The sequence below is a fragment of the Sceloporus occidentalis genome, unplaced genomic scaffold (assembly GCF_023333645.1).
Source record: "Sceloporus occidentalis isolate IW3139 unplaced genomic scaffold, rSceOcc1.0.p SCAF_63, whole genome shotgun sequence".
Lineage (NCBI taxonomy): Eukaryota > Metazoa > Chordata > Lepidosauria > Squamata > Phrynosomatidae > Sceloporus > Sceloporus occidentalis.
Window position 1 is genome coordinate 5,461,077 of NW_028317043.1, and position 14,878 is coordinate 5,475,954.

General features: G+C 35.5%; 1 protein-coding gene across 1 annotated transcript in view; it reads right to left on the reverse strand.

Moving 5' to 3' along the window:
- The window catches only part of LOC149287227 (plexin domain-containing protein 2-like), a 104,366-nt gene that overhangs the window by 68,930 nt on the left and 20,558 nt on the right, over positions 1-14,878 (reverse strand). Inside the window, exons 3-4 of the mRNA XM_089493200.1 lie at positions 8,061-8,207; positions 2,814-2,883 (exon numbers count right to left, since the gene is read on the reverse strand). Of these exons, the coding sequence (XP_089349326.1) occupies positions 2,814-2,883; positions 8,061-8,207 (217 nt within the window). The remainder of the gene's footprint in view (positions 1-2,813; positions 2,884-8,060; positions 8,208-14,878) is intronic.

A 14,878-nucleotide genomic window follows, 5' to 3' on the forward strand; every position in this document is an offset into this window, starting at 1 on the left:
TGGAAAAGATTAATGACAGAATATCTGGAAGTGTTAGACCAGTGCCTTGCACAAACACATACCAAAAAAAGTATTTGAAGTAACTATTTAAAGTTTTTGCTTGATGGATGCTGCAATATGGAATTTGCGAGTCTCGTATAACAGCTAAAGGCAACAGCTTGTCGAAGAATTTTCACAATATGTCAGGGTGCAGAAGTCTGAGAATATCACATTAGGGAATGGAAAAGCATAATCAACCACTTCATAAGTAATTTCCCTACACACATCTCCTCACCCATCTCCAAATACACAACTACCTATTCCCTCCTCTCATGTGATGATCGTTCCTTGTTTCCTTTCTGCAACCAGGTGTCTCCCACCATACATCTGCCTTTGTTCTGTCAGTCTGCACATAGGTGTAATAATATACTTTATTTGAACACTATTTGCATTAGTATAGAGTTGTGTGGCCGGTCCATCTGCCGGTTACCTCTTGTGCAGTATACTCAGATAAGAAATTTGCATTTAGCATTTAAATGTTATCTCTTAAGTCATATATTCCCATGGGCTTTACAGTTATCCCTTTAATGGATACAAATAATTATGAAAATGCTGTTCCATTACAAGATGTCATTGCAATAGTTTACCAATCAAACTAAAACGAGTTCATTTTGTAATACCTTTTAATGATATGTTGAGGTTTAGGTGTACTTTTGGTATTTATCCTCACTTTCTAATTCTATCCATATGATTCTTAAAACGTTTGTATTGTATGTGACATATTGCTTCAGAGGAGGCTGAGTCTTACACATAATGTAAACATTTCCAAAACGTATATGTTTCCGAGGATTTGATCATTAAATTTGATTGCAGCTGTGCAGAACTGCTATTGTTGCTATACAAACGGCAAAGAAGGGTATGCATTACAAGCGATTTCTTATTTTCATTTTAGAATGCTTAGAGAGGTTATTCCTCAATAGTTATTGTTCCTTGTATTTACTGTCACAGTATATAATATATGGGATTAAGTAAGAATACAATTTTTATGGATATTTTCTTTGCAAGTGATTTATTAAGCCAATAATTTAAATTCGCGACAACTGCTAATCAGCTGTCTCTACAAATTTATTTCAAAGGAGCTCTACAAAGTGAATGACTGCAATCTGTGTACAAGAAACAAGCAAGGGCTCTCTAATCACCATGCTCAAAGAAACATAGAAATAGAGATAGAAACTGACACGCAAATCCGAATAACTTAACATTTCAGGTAACGTAACAGAGAGACTTGAAAGATCAGATGCATTTCATCCTTGACATTTCTTACAGACATATTCACTGAGCCATAGGGTTTTGATTTAAATCCAAAACGCAACCAACAGGTTTAATTGGGTCAGGGTGGATTCATAATGGACAGCTGCAAAACTGTGATGCACTAGACAGACTGTATCATACATCAGTGTATAGCTTCTCAGAAAAAAAATATACCCTCACAGGCATAACTGAAGTATCTCTGGCCACTGTACTGTTTTTTGGGAGTTGGGTTCTGATCTGGAACCTTTTCTTCTATCTAATCAACTAATATTGTCATTATTATCCTCTTTACCTCAACCTTGTAATTGTAGACAAACAGACTTTTTCACAAAAAAAACAAACAAATAACATAAAAAGAGCTATATTTTTGTAGCTTGCCAATATACACCATATCCTCTCTCATTGGAAGTCTACCCACCTTGTTTCCCTTTCTTCCTCCTTATAGAAGGTGAGAATGGGGGTTGTGGCCCACAAGAGACTATAAAGGGGTGGGGACCTGAAATTAATGGGGATGATCACCACCATAAGATTAGGCACTCACTCTTACAGCATTATATCAGAGTATTGTCCCACCTTCCATGGTCAAGAATTCTCCGAACTATATATTTTCCAGGACACTTACGGATATAACCACAAAATTTTCAAATTGTAATTTGTGAAATCTCTAAATTCACATTTTGCCAAATTGTAGGACAAGACTTTTATCCTAAGAACTTCTAGGCATAAAAACTGTTGGTGCCCCCCAAGCCTTAGAAAGTAAATAAAGAAAACATTTCATGGTCCTACGTCAGAAGTGTACAAGGATGAGGAGAATTAGTCTACCATCAGGCCATACAGTCTCCACTGGTGCCCAATATCAGTAATGCCGTAGACAAACATATAACAAACCATACTTTGCTATCACAACTACAACCAACTGGGCAGTTGACTCCTAATAACCACGACTTGACTTATAACTACGCAATAAAAGTGCACACACATAACAGCAACTTGTTTTTAAGTCTGTCTCTCTTTTCTTCTCGGGGACGTATCTCTTAAGATCACTGTTTTTACTGGATTGTACCCACACAATCTGCGGTTTAGGAGGAACCGGTAATTTGTATAGACCGTTCATAAATAATTGAGCTCAACGCTGAAAAATTAATATTTGAAACACAATCTTAATTTTTATATTTAATCTAAAAAATATTATGTAAAAAAATGCTTTATTCATTCATATTTTGTCACACACTGTTTATACAATAGCCTCCCATGGTCTGAAGGCAGTGAGAGGAGAAATATAATCATTGGTTGAAAACCATGAAAAATGAATTTTCCGCCTAAAAGCCTCCAATCTTTTTACTATTACGAAGCGTAAGAATTATCCTTCCAGGGCTTTCACTTGTAACGTTTTTCTTCAAAAATATATTTCTCAATACAAACTACTTTTTTCCGCCTTAAACTATACACATATTATTTTCTATAACACCGGAAGCTAAAGCATATACGATTTTTGAAAGGTGCACGGGTCGAGAAGTACTTACCTCCGGTTGCCACAGTAATTTCACGCAGGAAATGTCCATAGAATGGAAAATCAAAAGACAGGTTCACTCTCTGCAAAGGAACAATGCGTAAGTCAGTTTTTGTGTTTTTTTTTAAATAGAAAATTACAAAAAAGTCAAAATGTGATTTATTCCTTATACTTCAAGATTTTCAACAAACACCACTTCAGTTTTGCTCTTAACAGGATTCCGTTTGAATCTGTTACCTTGGAAACAATTTAGCCAATATAATTGAAAGAGAAATTCTCTCATGAGAAATGTTTAGTATGAGTTTAATGTATTTTTTTTCCCATCAAAATCAAAATAGTTTAACCTTTACGACTGAGAAAACTATATTCAGTGCTTTTTGCCATTTTCATTTTTAGAAATGTTGCCTTTCTAGAATCACCATTAAATGAAGGCTAAAAATTTTAATAAATGTCAGATTTGTTAACAGAGGTAAAGTGCTTTTTTTTTTTTTTTTTTTTTTTTTTACCATAGATGTAACTTAACAGAATAACATTTCCCTGTTTATCAACAGTGTTTATTTCATTTCATTGACCTGATAGCTTATGCCAACTGCAAATCAATCATCTGTATGTTTATAATGATGCCATTCAGTATATGCTTTTATAATTATGGCCACAAAATTAAACATAAAATATATTAGTTTCATGGTTTCACCTTAGTCTCAACTACTTCCTATCTCTTGGTTGGTAAGTGTATAGTGATATCTGTCATCGACTCTTAAGTTGCTTATGGCTGGTCATTACCTCAGGTACCCTTTGGAAGGGTGGTATGAGGGGAAGGGTAAGAATTTTAGTGAAGGGAACCACTATAGATAATATTAGTTATGAGCGATGTATTTTGGCTGAGCACTGGCCATCATCGTTTCCAGCCCATGAAGCAGCAGAGCACCAGACAGCCTAATCTCCCAACTGGATTATCTCACGGATTTGCATTTCAGATTGTCTGCTTTTGGGAGACATCTTAACGTATGTAGAATAGTTTTGGGAAATCGGCAAAATTAGTAGTCATTTACGAGGGCATGATGCGGCTTTTAAAGCAACAAAACTAAACTCAGTCAAAAAAAATAAATTAAAATGTTGAAAGGTGTGTGAATTGATAACTGAAAATCTAAATCAGCTAATTAGCTCAAATTCATTCAAAAATGTAATCAATGATGGGTGCTTAAGAAGGAAAAGATCTAAGGAAAATACACAATCTTTACACCAAGTCCAAAAGACAAAATTATTTTAAATAAAATGCCAAATAAATTATCAACCTACTGAAGAAGTCAAAAGCTGGAGTATGATTATTTGCCTCTGAAGCCCCAGGCTAACTGCTGATGACTAGCCCTTGGGTGCACCTTTCTGGCAGGGATAGTGTTTAGCCCTAGTGAGAGTCTTCACTCACTCCCCACCTGTTTTGCCCCTTAATACAGCTAACCATGCCTCTTCTTGCTCAGCTTCAACTCTCCTAGTTCATTAAAGGAGCAGTAAAGCGAGCCGGGGGAGCATATCCAGAAAGTTCCCTGGTATGACAGCTGGGTACAGATATAAAAAAAAATGTTAGAAAATGAAATAAAAAACAGATACATTAAATGAGATAAAATGTATCACTGTTTTTTATCTATTTTTTTCACATCAATCTATACAAGGATTGTTTTTGAATTACTTGGGATTGATTTATCTCCAGCAATGAATCCAGCCCACTATATGCAGAGAATTTCCATATCTATCAGCCTTGGCAATACATTAATAAATAAACCTTGCAGGTTATCTTGCTATCTGTTTCCTGTTTTTATAAAGCTTTCTGACTGCGAATCTGAAACACGAGAATCACAACAAGTGATTTATTAAGCGCCCCATTTTCTTTTGACATGATTTGGAGCCCTTGGCTAAATGCAGTCAGGGGGGTTTGATGGGTAACTCCTTTGTTTTCGGTACATTGCTTCTTCTTTTCTTATTTGCAATTATTGGCTCCGGGAGGCATAGCAGTAGCATTTATTTTTATTTTTAAAGAAAGGGAGTGGGGGATTTTGTCATGCAAAAGTCCTATGGTTATGGGTTAACAAGGCATCTTGCATGATGAAAAGAAAATCTAGCTTTTTCTTAGGGCATGCCCTGCCACAAATGTTGACTGGAAACCTGGCCAGACCAAACCATAAAGTTATTATAACACAAAGAGCACCCAAGCAGGGCATCTTCAAAGGATAGCAAATGTCCTGTCCAGGCACTGGGGTCACACAGGGAATGCAGCACCTAGCACCTTCAAAGTTATGATTACAGAAATATGGTTAAGTTTACATAGTAGAATCATGACATGAAGATGTTCTGAGTGCTGACAGTGTGCCCTTGAGTGACATCAAACATGGCCGGGGGGAATTAAGAAATAATCCTGAGAAATAAGAATAGGTCACCTATCAGGTGGGTAGGGCTTTGGTACCTGTACGTTTGTAATGACATGGGGAACGAGCTTGCCCCAGAATTATTAACGTACGTACCATAACAACAAAATATGACCTATTAAAACATGAGGCAGGAGCCTTGTGGTCTGCTGCTCCCTCACTGAGCAGCAAGCCGATCGGGCCCCGCGACGTGCGGCAATTGCCACACTAATCGGCGCGCGTCATGTTCGTGCATTTAATGGGGCTTGTTTCATGCAAACAAAACTATAAACCAGAACAAAATCCTAGCTCCCACTAGCACTGACTAAACAATAGGTTTTGCTAACTATCTGGTTGGACAAATACTCTGTTTATCTCACAGCACAATTTTAAATCATGTTGCAGCTTCACAGCCCAGATTAGTTCGTAGCCATTCCATTTACAACCAGCCTATAAAGCCCCAGTCCCTATACCCTTTGTTACCCTTTTGACATACAAGTACATCCACAAAAGGTTCACTACGTTCACTACCACCAAACCCCTTAAGCCAGATTTATTAAAAATACTACCCTATAGGCTAGTAGGTAAGGGATGGATGTGGGCCTCTAGTACGTAAAGAAATATGTATGTGAGGTATGTCTGTAATCAGGGGATGTTGCCAAACATAACTTGGGTCATTGTTCGTCAGTGGCACCTACTGTATAGAAGAAATTCTATGCAAAATTGCAAAAATTATTATTATTTTATTATAGGTTTTTACATATTGGCACTCACTATTGTTATATTTTGCATGTTTTTATGGTTTCAAACAAAAGCCCTATTTTTTTCTGAAAAAAGGATGTATAATTTGTGTGGGTACGTCAAACACGGAAAAGGGGAATCTAGATTAAAGCAACATATGGCAAAAAAAAAATATGGTACGTATCATACGAAAAAGCTTTGTTAAGGAAAGGGTTAATTAGTGGCGGCAGGAGATTAAACAGTAAATATGGCAGCCCTCTGGCTGGAACAAAATTAGATAAAACCAAGTTTTTGTCAACGCTAACCTACATTACTTTATACGGCACTGTATTTTATAATCAAGATGAAATATATTGTTTTCAATAGGACTTCTCCTTTAACTTGGCAGGTCACTGGACTTTTTCTAGAGGACAGTGTATTGTGAGTTCCATGAAATGTCTTGTACATGCTGCCCTTCTGTAGCTTAGTAATATTGCTGTGATTTTTTTTGTTTAAAAAAAACCAAAACTTACAGCTTGGGAAGCCTCTGGGGTACAAATGTTACATTCCTTCATTCCACTTTGATTTTTCAATGTAAAAATACTTAAATCATTGGATATATAGATCTGTGGTCATGTAGTTTAAAAGTTAATATGCCTGAACATTTTAAAAGGCCGAACGGGAGCACAATAAATTATCAAAAAGGCTCTTAAAGATGTCATGTCTCAGGATTTTGTTTGAACTTTCTTTTCTAGCGCATTTCATGTGCTACAACAGTTTCCGATATTTTTAATATTTATTTAGGCTTACACTTCAGTCGCAGTTCAATTTTAGCTCCTCTGCAGTCACAGAAGGTATTGGCACAAGGGTCACGGCAAAGGCACCACATCAAGGCAACAAGAATCCCAACAAATACACAACATAAAGGTAACTTCCTCAGGATCGTTGTGGGGGGGCTTACTTCTTAGAAATATTTCAAAAACCTGCACACATTTTCTCAGGTCCTCTGCAAAAGGCATAGGAAGATCCTCCATCAGTGCAGAATATCAAAAAACTAGTGATAGTGAGAGATACTAAACTGAATGAGTAAATTAGACAATAATCTATTATTATTTCCATATGTAATACCTGGTCTGATTATTACAGGGAACAGGTATATGACAAAATATTGAGGAATTCTGAAATGTGCCATGAAAATATGCATTATGAAGACATCTCTCACTCCTTTCTATAGTGGCACAACTCAGAATTCCCAAAGATACGCTACTGGTGGATGCTAGTGGTAGTTAATCAAGTTCATGCCAAGTTTCCACTAATGAAAGTCAACAAAATTCTTTAAATTGTATTGCATTCTATTAACAGGACATCTCTTGATAAAATATCCATCATTTTAATAGGTATTTTTGAAGAAACAAAATAAGGTGTTATTTATAAAAAGCAATTTTGAAAATTATTATCTTATCACATTAGCAACCAATATAATGATCTTGTTTGTCAGACCTACTCACTGATTGCTGTGGCATTATTACCATCACAGATAATTTTTGCAAATCATGGATTCAAATGGAATAATGGAATTTAATGAATTTATGTTTACTTGACAGATATAGAAACCTCCTTCTCTCTCAAGAAAATCTGTTGCCACCATTCAATAAATGGTACTGTATAACAAAATAAATAGTATAGCTGCTATTGTGGCACAGATACAACAATTGGATTTGTTATTATACATAAAATAAGTTTGCAGTTTTTTCCATTTAACTAGGTCCGGACTGATAATTTGGGACAGTGGACAAATGCCCGGTGGGCCGCTACCCGACATCGCTCCATAGGCACCCTATCTGCTGCTCCATCATCAAAACGAGTGCAGCAGATGTGGCCACCGGCTAGACTTACATCACTAAGCAGCCACGAGCCTTAAAGTCCCAGGGATGGCTTGTTATCCCTAGTCCAGCCCTGTCCTTAACTATTCATTTGCTTTGTAAGGATTTTAAAATTGGTTAATTTCAGACAATTCTTGCATTAAGCACTCAAGTATCGCAGCAGTTAATGTAACTGTCCAACTATATACATAAGTCATTAATATATTTCTTTCCAAACTGTTTTCTGTTGTTACATAGACAATATTTAAAACTACTTACTGCTGCTTGACGATGTGTATTTGACAGAATTCCATGAATCTTTACTTTTTCTTTTTCCATTTGATCGATGTCTACCCATAAATCCCTGCTGGCAGAATCCAATGGACCAAATGTTCTAGAAGTGTAATACTTATGATCAGTATCCTCCTGCAACAGAAACATGTAGCCATTTATTAAAATCAAGACTCCGTGGAACATCAGAGCGAACACCTTTTACTTTGGACATAGGGATTTAGATATTGAAGCAATGTATTAAGTATAGCATATTTTGTAAAAATGCATTTTTCTATATATGAACATCAATGATGAACGCTCTAACAAAATGAAAAAAAAAAGAAATAATTGCATGATATAGGCCTAGGTAGTACTATCTTTCCAACATCTCTTCTGGGTACCAGCATCTATTTTGAAATCAAAATAGATTGTACAGTTCCATTATTTCTTGAAATAAAGCATATCACAATTATTTATTTTAATTCATTTCTTTGAAAGTTAAAAAAGTTGTTGTTTGAGTTTATTATCTAATTCTCATACAGAGATAAGAAGATAATACTACCCAAGCTATTGATCGAATAATGACAGAAAAAAGATAGGGTGATCATTCTTGGACAGTAATTATGATATAAAAGTAAACATTCTGGGGTCAAGAAGGAATTTTTCTCCCCTAGTTTTTGCAAAATTGGAAAGAGCCACAACTGGGTTTTTTTGCCTTCTTTTGGATCAACAGCAAGAAATAAACAGACATGGGAAAGGCTGAACTTGATGGACGCATGTCTTTTATCAGCCTATGTAACTATGTAATACTTACTTACTGTAAATTTAATGTTTAAAAAGTTCAGATTATGCCATCTTATCAAGGAATTGATTTGAAATACCATATTTTGAATAGCAAAAACATATATTAGTATTCTGAACAAATCCCAAGTAAAGTTTGATCGAAACTCAAATCCAGCATTAGTTCTCAAGTAATGACCATGAAGGCTACTCACTGAGGTCATTGCAGACTTCATTTAAGATAACAGAGAAAAATGCCTTAATTGAGCAAGGATTTACACTAAAGTAATGGTCAAGCACATTTTGGCCAAAGACTCATTAATTTACATCCTCAAACTGAGATACTAAAGCCTAAGGAATATGAAATAAATGCTATAGCTTTCATTATTTTTCCTGAAATGTGACACTGCATCCTATAGAAGGTTATGCGTGTGACTCATTTAGGGTTATAAATAAACAGTGATTCAGAGAAAAGTTTGAAAAATCTTATGCCCATAGCTGGCGTTGGTATTGTCCACTCAGCGCAAACATTTCATCAGTAACTCCTCTTTAAGTCGTCACTTTTTATACATAATTCTCATTACACCTAGTAATGTTTAGTTATTTTATTTTATTTGTTTTAAAGTAAATAGTTATTACAATTGTTTATTTTAATTTGTTTATAGCATATATAAAATGAGGAAGCCACTAATGACTCAAATGCTAGTACAATAAACTCTGTTTTATAATTTTAACATATAATTATGTGTAGTGAAAATAAAGCCAAGCTTAAAGCCATAAGGAAATAAAAATTCTAGTAGGTTATTACATGATCTATGAAACATTTTATAATGTTGTATCTGGTTTTGGTCGGGATGTGACTTTTGTTTAGTTAAATAATTCTAGGCCACTAAAATATAATTATGGTTCCTTCAAAATAAAGAGTTTTTTTGCACAATGCAAAGTTACGCATAAGATCAAGATTTACAAAGAGCTGGAGATTTGCCCAGAAGGCGTTCAATATTCTGAAGTGCACCCTGGCATTTCCTAGCCCACACAATATGCTAGAAATCCAATTTCTAGTGCTTATGTCAATTAGGACATTGGAAGCGGAAGCGAAATATGCATCGTTTATATTATAGTAAGTGGTTAGGCCAAGAGATTGTGTTACTTTAACATTAAAATTGCAATGAAGACCAGTTGCAAAGGCAAGTGCAAATTGATTCATCCTGCTAAGATAGATGCACATCAATAACTTTGCTCAAGACTGCCAGGAACTTAATCACAACTAGTGTAAGAAACAAAGTTACTCCAAACGAAAACCATGGCACTACTGGTGATGTCAACTCGCCCGATCCTTCAATTGGGGGGGAGGACGTCACCAAATGAGCTGCAATTTTGGCAAAAGTTCATCTTAGGGCAAAATGGCTGTGCTTTCGGCGACATCCTCTCACCTGATTGATGCATTAGACATAACCTGGTGCACCAAAATGGAGGCGCCCTAAGGTGAACTTCTGCCAAAATCGTGGTGGTTTCGGTGACATAATCTGCCCTGATTGGAGGATCCGGGGAGAGGACTTCACCAGAAGCACTGTCATTTTGGCCGATCCTCCAGTTGTGTGAGGAGGTCACCGACAGCACAGCTGTTTTGCCCTAAAATGAACTTCAGCCAAAATGGTTGGTGCTTTTGGTGATGTCCCCTGGCCCAGTTGGAGGATCAGGAAAGAGGATGTCTCTGGAAGCTCAGTCATTTTGGAGGAGGTTCATGCCAGGTTATGTTTGTGGAGATAGGGAAGTAAGATAGAAGTTAGAAGATAAAAGATGATGAAGTAAAAGAAGCTGCGGAAGTGGAAGCAGAAGTGGAAGTGGTCGACCAACTGGTAGGGAATGAGAGTGAATGAGAATGTGAATTTCGGATACATTTTGCCTCATGGGGAAATCTGGCCTTGCATAAAAGTCAGGTCTGGAGTAATTTACTGGACTACACCTATTTTATGTAACTATTCATATTTTCAAAGAATATATCATCCCAAAAACAATCTATGCCATTATGGAAATATTTTCCTGTAAAATCTTACAATTAACATACTAACTGCAGAAAGAAGAATATTTCAGTTGAAGATAGGTCAAAGGCAATGGTGCTTTGTTGCATTTCAGCATTTGATAGCCCAAGTTTTTTGTTTTTTTTTAAACTAACATTGAACCAATCCAACTTTGCACAAAGAAGCCTATATTTCTTATCAGCCTTAATTATAAATCTTCAGTTTTTTGGCAAAATGTGCTAACAGGTCACAAAGGAAAAAAAATCAACATTTTGATATTTTACGGTACCTGGTTTAAACAGAATTATTTAATTCTATATTTTTTATACCTTATATAATACCCTTATACACATTTTAATTTCTCTAAAGAAGAAACCACAGTTTTAAATTCAAATCTGGGACCTGTTAAATGCTGATGTGATTTCAACAAAGTATAGGCGTTAGACTTGTGCATTCGGATTTGTACAAATTGCAAATTTACTGAATACTGATGAAACCTTGTAAAGAAGAGTGGGCCGAAATTGCTCCACGATGTTATAGAGACTGATTACATCATACAGAAAACAATTACTTCAAGTTTTTGTTCCTAAAGCTGGTTCTACAAGCTATTGAATCATAAGTTGTACTTAGTTTTTCATACTTGGCTTCTCCACTTTGGCTTAATTTTGTTGAATAAATCATGACACGGTGTAATATGTCATGTGTTGTTCATCTAAGGTTGTATTTACCTAATTTACCTGATATGTAAAACCATAAACAGCTTCGGGAGCATAAAAACATAATGTGCAGCAGCGCTTACCCAGCCAAAGGCTGTTCTTAGGTCATCAAACCTCATCATCATCCTGTCCAGTCCAACTAAAAATAGTATCTATGATGTTGAAACTGTTTGTATAGGTTGTTGTCCATGGTTCTGAATAGTATAATTAAGGATATTACTTGCAGCTGGCAAACAAAGGCAGATTATTTTAGAATTCAAATTATAATAAAATTTAGCATAAGCATAGTCTTTGGAGAGTTTGTTTTTACCTCCCTGCTACACTCGTATCAGATCTTCTTTTTAGCAATTAACATTATGAATATTAACACAGCTGGTAGACGGTTGTAAGTCTTCACAACTCATATTACATTAATAAGACTTCAGTATCAGTTCTGACCTTTCCACGGACGCAGCTGTTTTTGCAACAAAAAACCGTTGCTGACACCACTTTGATGTATCCACACAAAATGAAATATTGTTGAACAGCATGTGACAACCTACACGTCTGTTGGAACACAACATAACATTTAAAATGTATTCCTAAAATGTACTGCCTGGAAGATTTTCTTCTCACTGTCAATGCTAGTGCAACAAATGAATAACTTTGACCATTCCTGGTTACCTAGATATTATTTTGTTTGGCATTGAGTGATGGGTCAGATATATTTCATCGATATTATATAAACAGCTGTTTGAGGGTAGAACAATATAGTATTTGGAATCCCATCCTGTGCTATGCTATGTTTTGTATTAATAAACAGGCATGTGCACAACAAAGAAGCCCATACAGCAGTACATAAGTAACTTTGTGTGCATACCTGGGAACTCTCCAGGTTTCACCAGGAGAAGCTCCAATTTTCCTGGTCTCCAGGTCACCACCGGGAAACGGGTCACGCGAGAGCCATTATGATACACCCCACTCCCTGCCAATTTCCCCCTTAAACAGCAGCATGTCCCATGACATCAGCGGACATTTTTACTGGCATATCAAATGAAGAATATTCATTAAAATGTACATGCACAATAAACATATATGTACTATACAAAAAGATGCATAATCACAGAAAAGTACTGCAACTTAATTGGGCATTAATTGTTGAAGCAAATAAGGCTTTGTATAGTATGGTTTGGTCAATCATTCATTCATTTTCTACAGATATAAAGTGACAGGTAATAAACAGTAACCTGATACAGATTTATTTTATCTAAAGCATAAAGATCTTATCTTCCATCTACAGTCTCATCAAGAATGTTTATACCTCCAAAGAGGTATAAAGGATATAATTGTGAATTCACAAAGCCTATAGTTATGTTTGTGCGAATCCCTAAAGTGCAGGAGGCTGGATGGTACCCTGCTAGCACTTATCCGGTAGAGAATAAAGTGCTGTTGGCCATATTAAAATATAAATGTAACAGCACCATAAATAGTGCATTAGCCCAATGAAGTACAGCTTACTCATTTTAAAAAGTTCCTAGAAATGGAATGAAATGGCCCGTTACCAGCTAAAATTAGATACAAACACAATATGGTTCAACATCAAATCCAATAAAAATCCAGATGAAAAATAGTAATTGTATTACGTTTATTACTATGAACATTCTTGAAAGAACCCAGCAATACTTATGTACCAATAAGCTCAAGCTATGTGAACCCTGGGTATTAGTTTCTAGATATATCTTTTTCTGGTAAATTTGTACATTTTTTCACATCAAATCTTTTGATACATTAAAAGAAATTCCAGCTTCAAAAAGAGTTATGCCAATGCAATTTTAGCACTCAAATAATATAAAACAGGTAGAGACAAAAATGACAAGGAAGAGAGAGAATATACTCTCAAATGTTATATGATGCTTTTGTTAATAAAAGTGATCAGTAATACAATGAAATAAAAAAGAAACAACAACAGTAATAATATACAAACACCAAAAAAGAAAAACAAACAAATACCAAAATGTGTACAATGCCTTAGAAGTGACATAACTTAACAAGGGGAGGTAATAAATTAACATGGCATAGTATATTTTAGGACTTTTGCAAATATGTAATCGGAATTTGTGCAAACTTTTATTATTTTATATTATTTCAGTTCTCACCTTCACTTGTGTGAACTTTGTCTATTCCATTGTCTGCTAAACACACAAAAAATATCATGCTTTTTTGATATTTAAAGGTGTATTTAAATATTTGCATTAGCCTTTTGATAAGACTATCAGTTCTTCACATCTCAGACTTACTGTACCTCTAAACGTATTTTCACAGTACAATGAGCACAAGATAATGTAAGAAAATATGAAGTTCTCTGGGGTTATATAAAAGACAAAATAAATCCCTCGCCGTTTTGTGAATCAATCTTCAATAGCACACAAATAACCTTGTTATAACAATATAGACAGTTTGTATGTTTCAGAATTCCATGAGGGTGTTGACTTCAATCTTTTTATGGAACAAATTAGAAACATAGAATTTGACGGTAGATATGAACCATTCGGCCCGTCTAGTCTGCCCATTTTTCTTGATGTAAAGACTGTAATCAGTCTTGGTCTTGTCTTAGATTCAGGATAGTTTTATGCCTAAATCCCCTCATTGTTTAAATCCCCTCATTCTATTAGCTTCTACCACTTCTAATGGGAGGCTGTTCTGTTTGTCTACCACCATCTCTTATTGCCAGGTACAAAAGGTAATTAAAAAAAAAAAGAAAAATATAGTTAGAGATTTTACATTAACGCAAACAAACTGTTTATATGAGAGATCCCTGTTTTACTGTATTTAATTATAATTACCTACAGACCAAGATCCACGGAACCAAAGTCAACACAAGAGATTATTTCCCTTCTACATAATATCATTGGGGACTATGATTTTTTTTAAGTCTCCTGGTGAAGGCCTTGTCTTTTAACAATGGATGTTATTCTGAACAGATACTTTTTCATCAAGACTGTAAAAGACATTCTAATAGAATCAGTATATCTGTGATCAGTAATAAGGAGTCCCCTGGAGACCACTAGTCTTTTCAGATCTATTTTGTGTAATGTCCCTAACATCATCCCCAACAAGAATGTGCTATAAAGTATGAGCATGAGTACCATATGAATTTATGAATATACTTTATGATTTTAAAAAATAAGCACTTATCTTAGGGAGAAGCTGGAGCTACAGAGCTACAGATCTCTGCCTCCACCCTGGTCAAGTGATTCTCACCACTGATCACCTGCTTAAAGACACTCCTCGCAACCTTATCCGAGCCATCACTGGAGCTGAGAGGCAG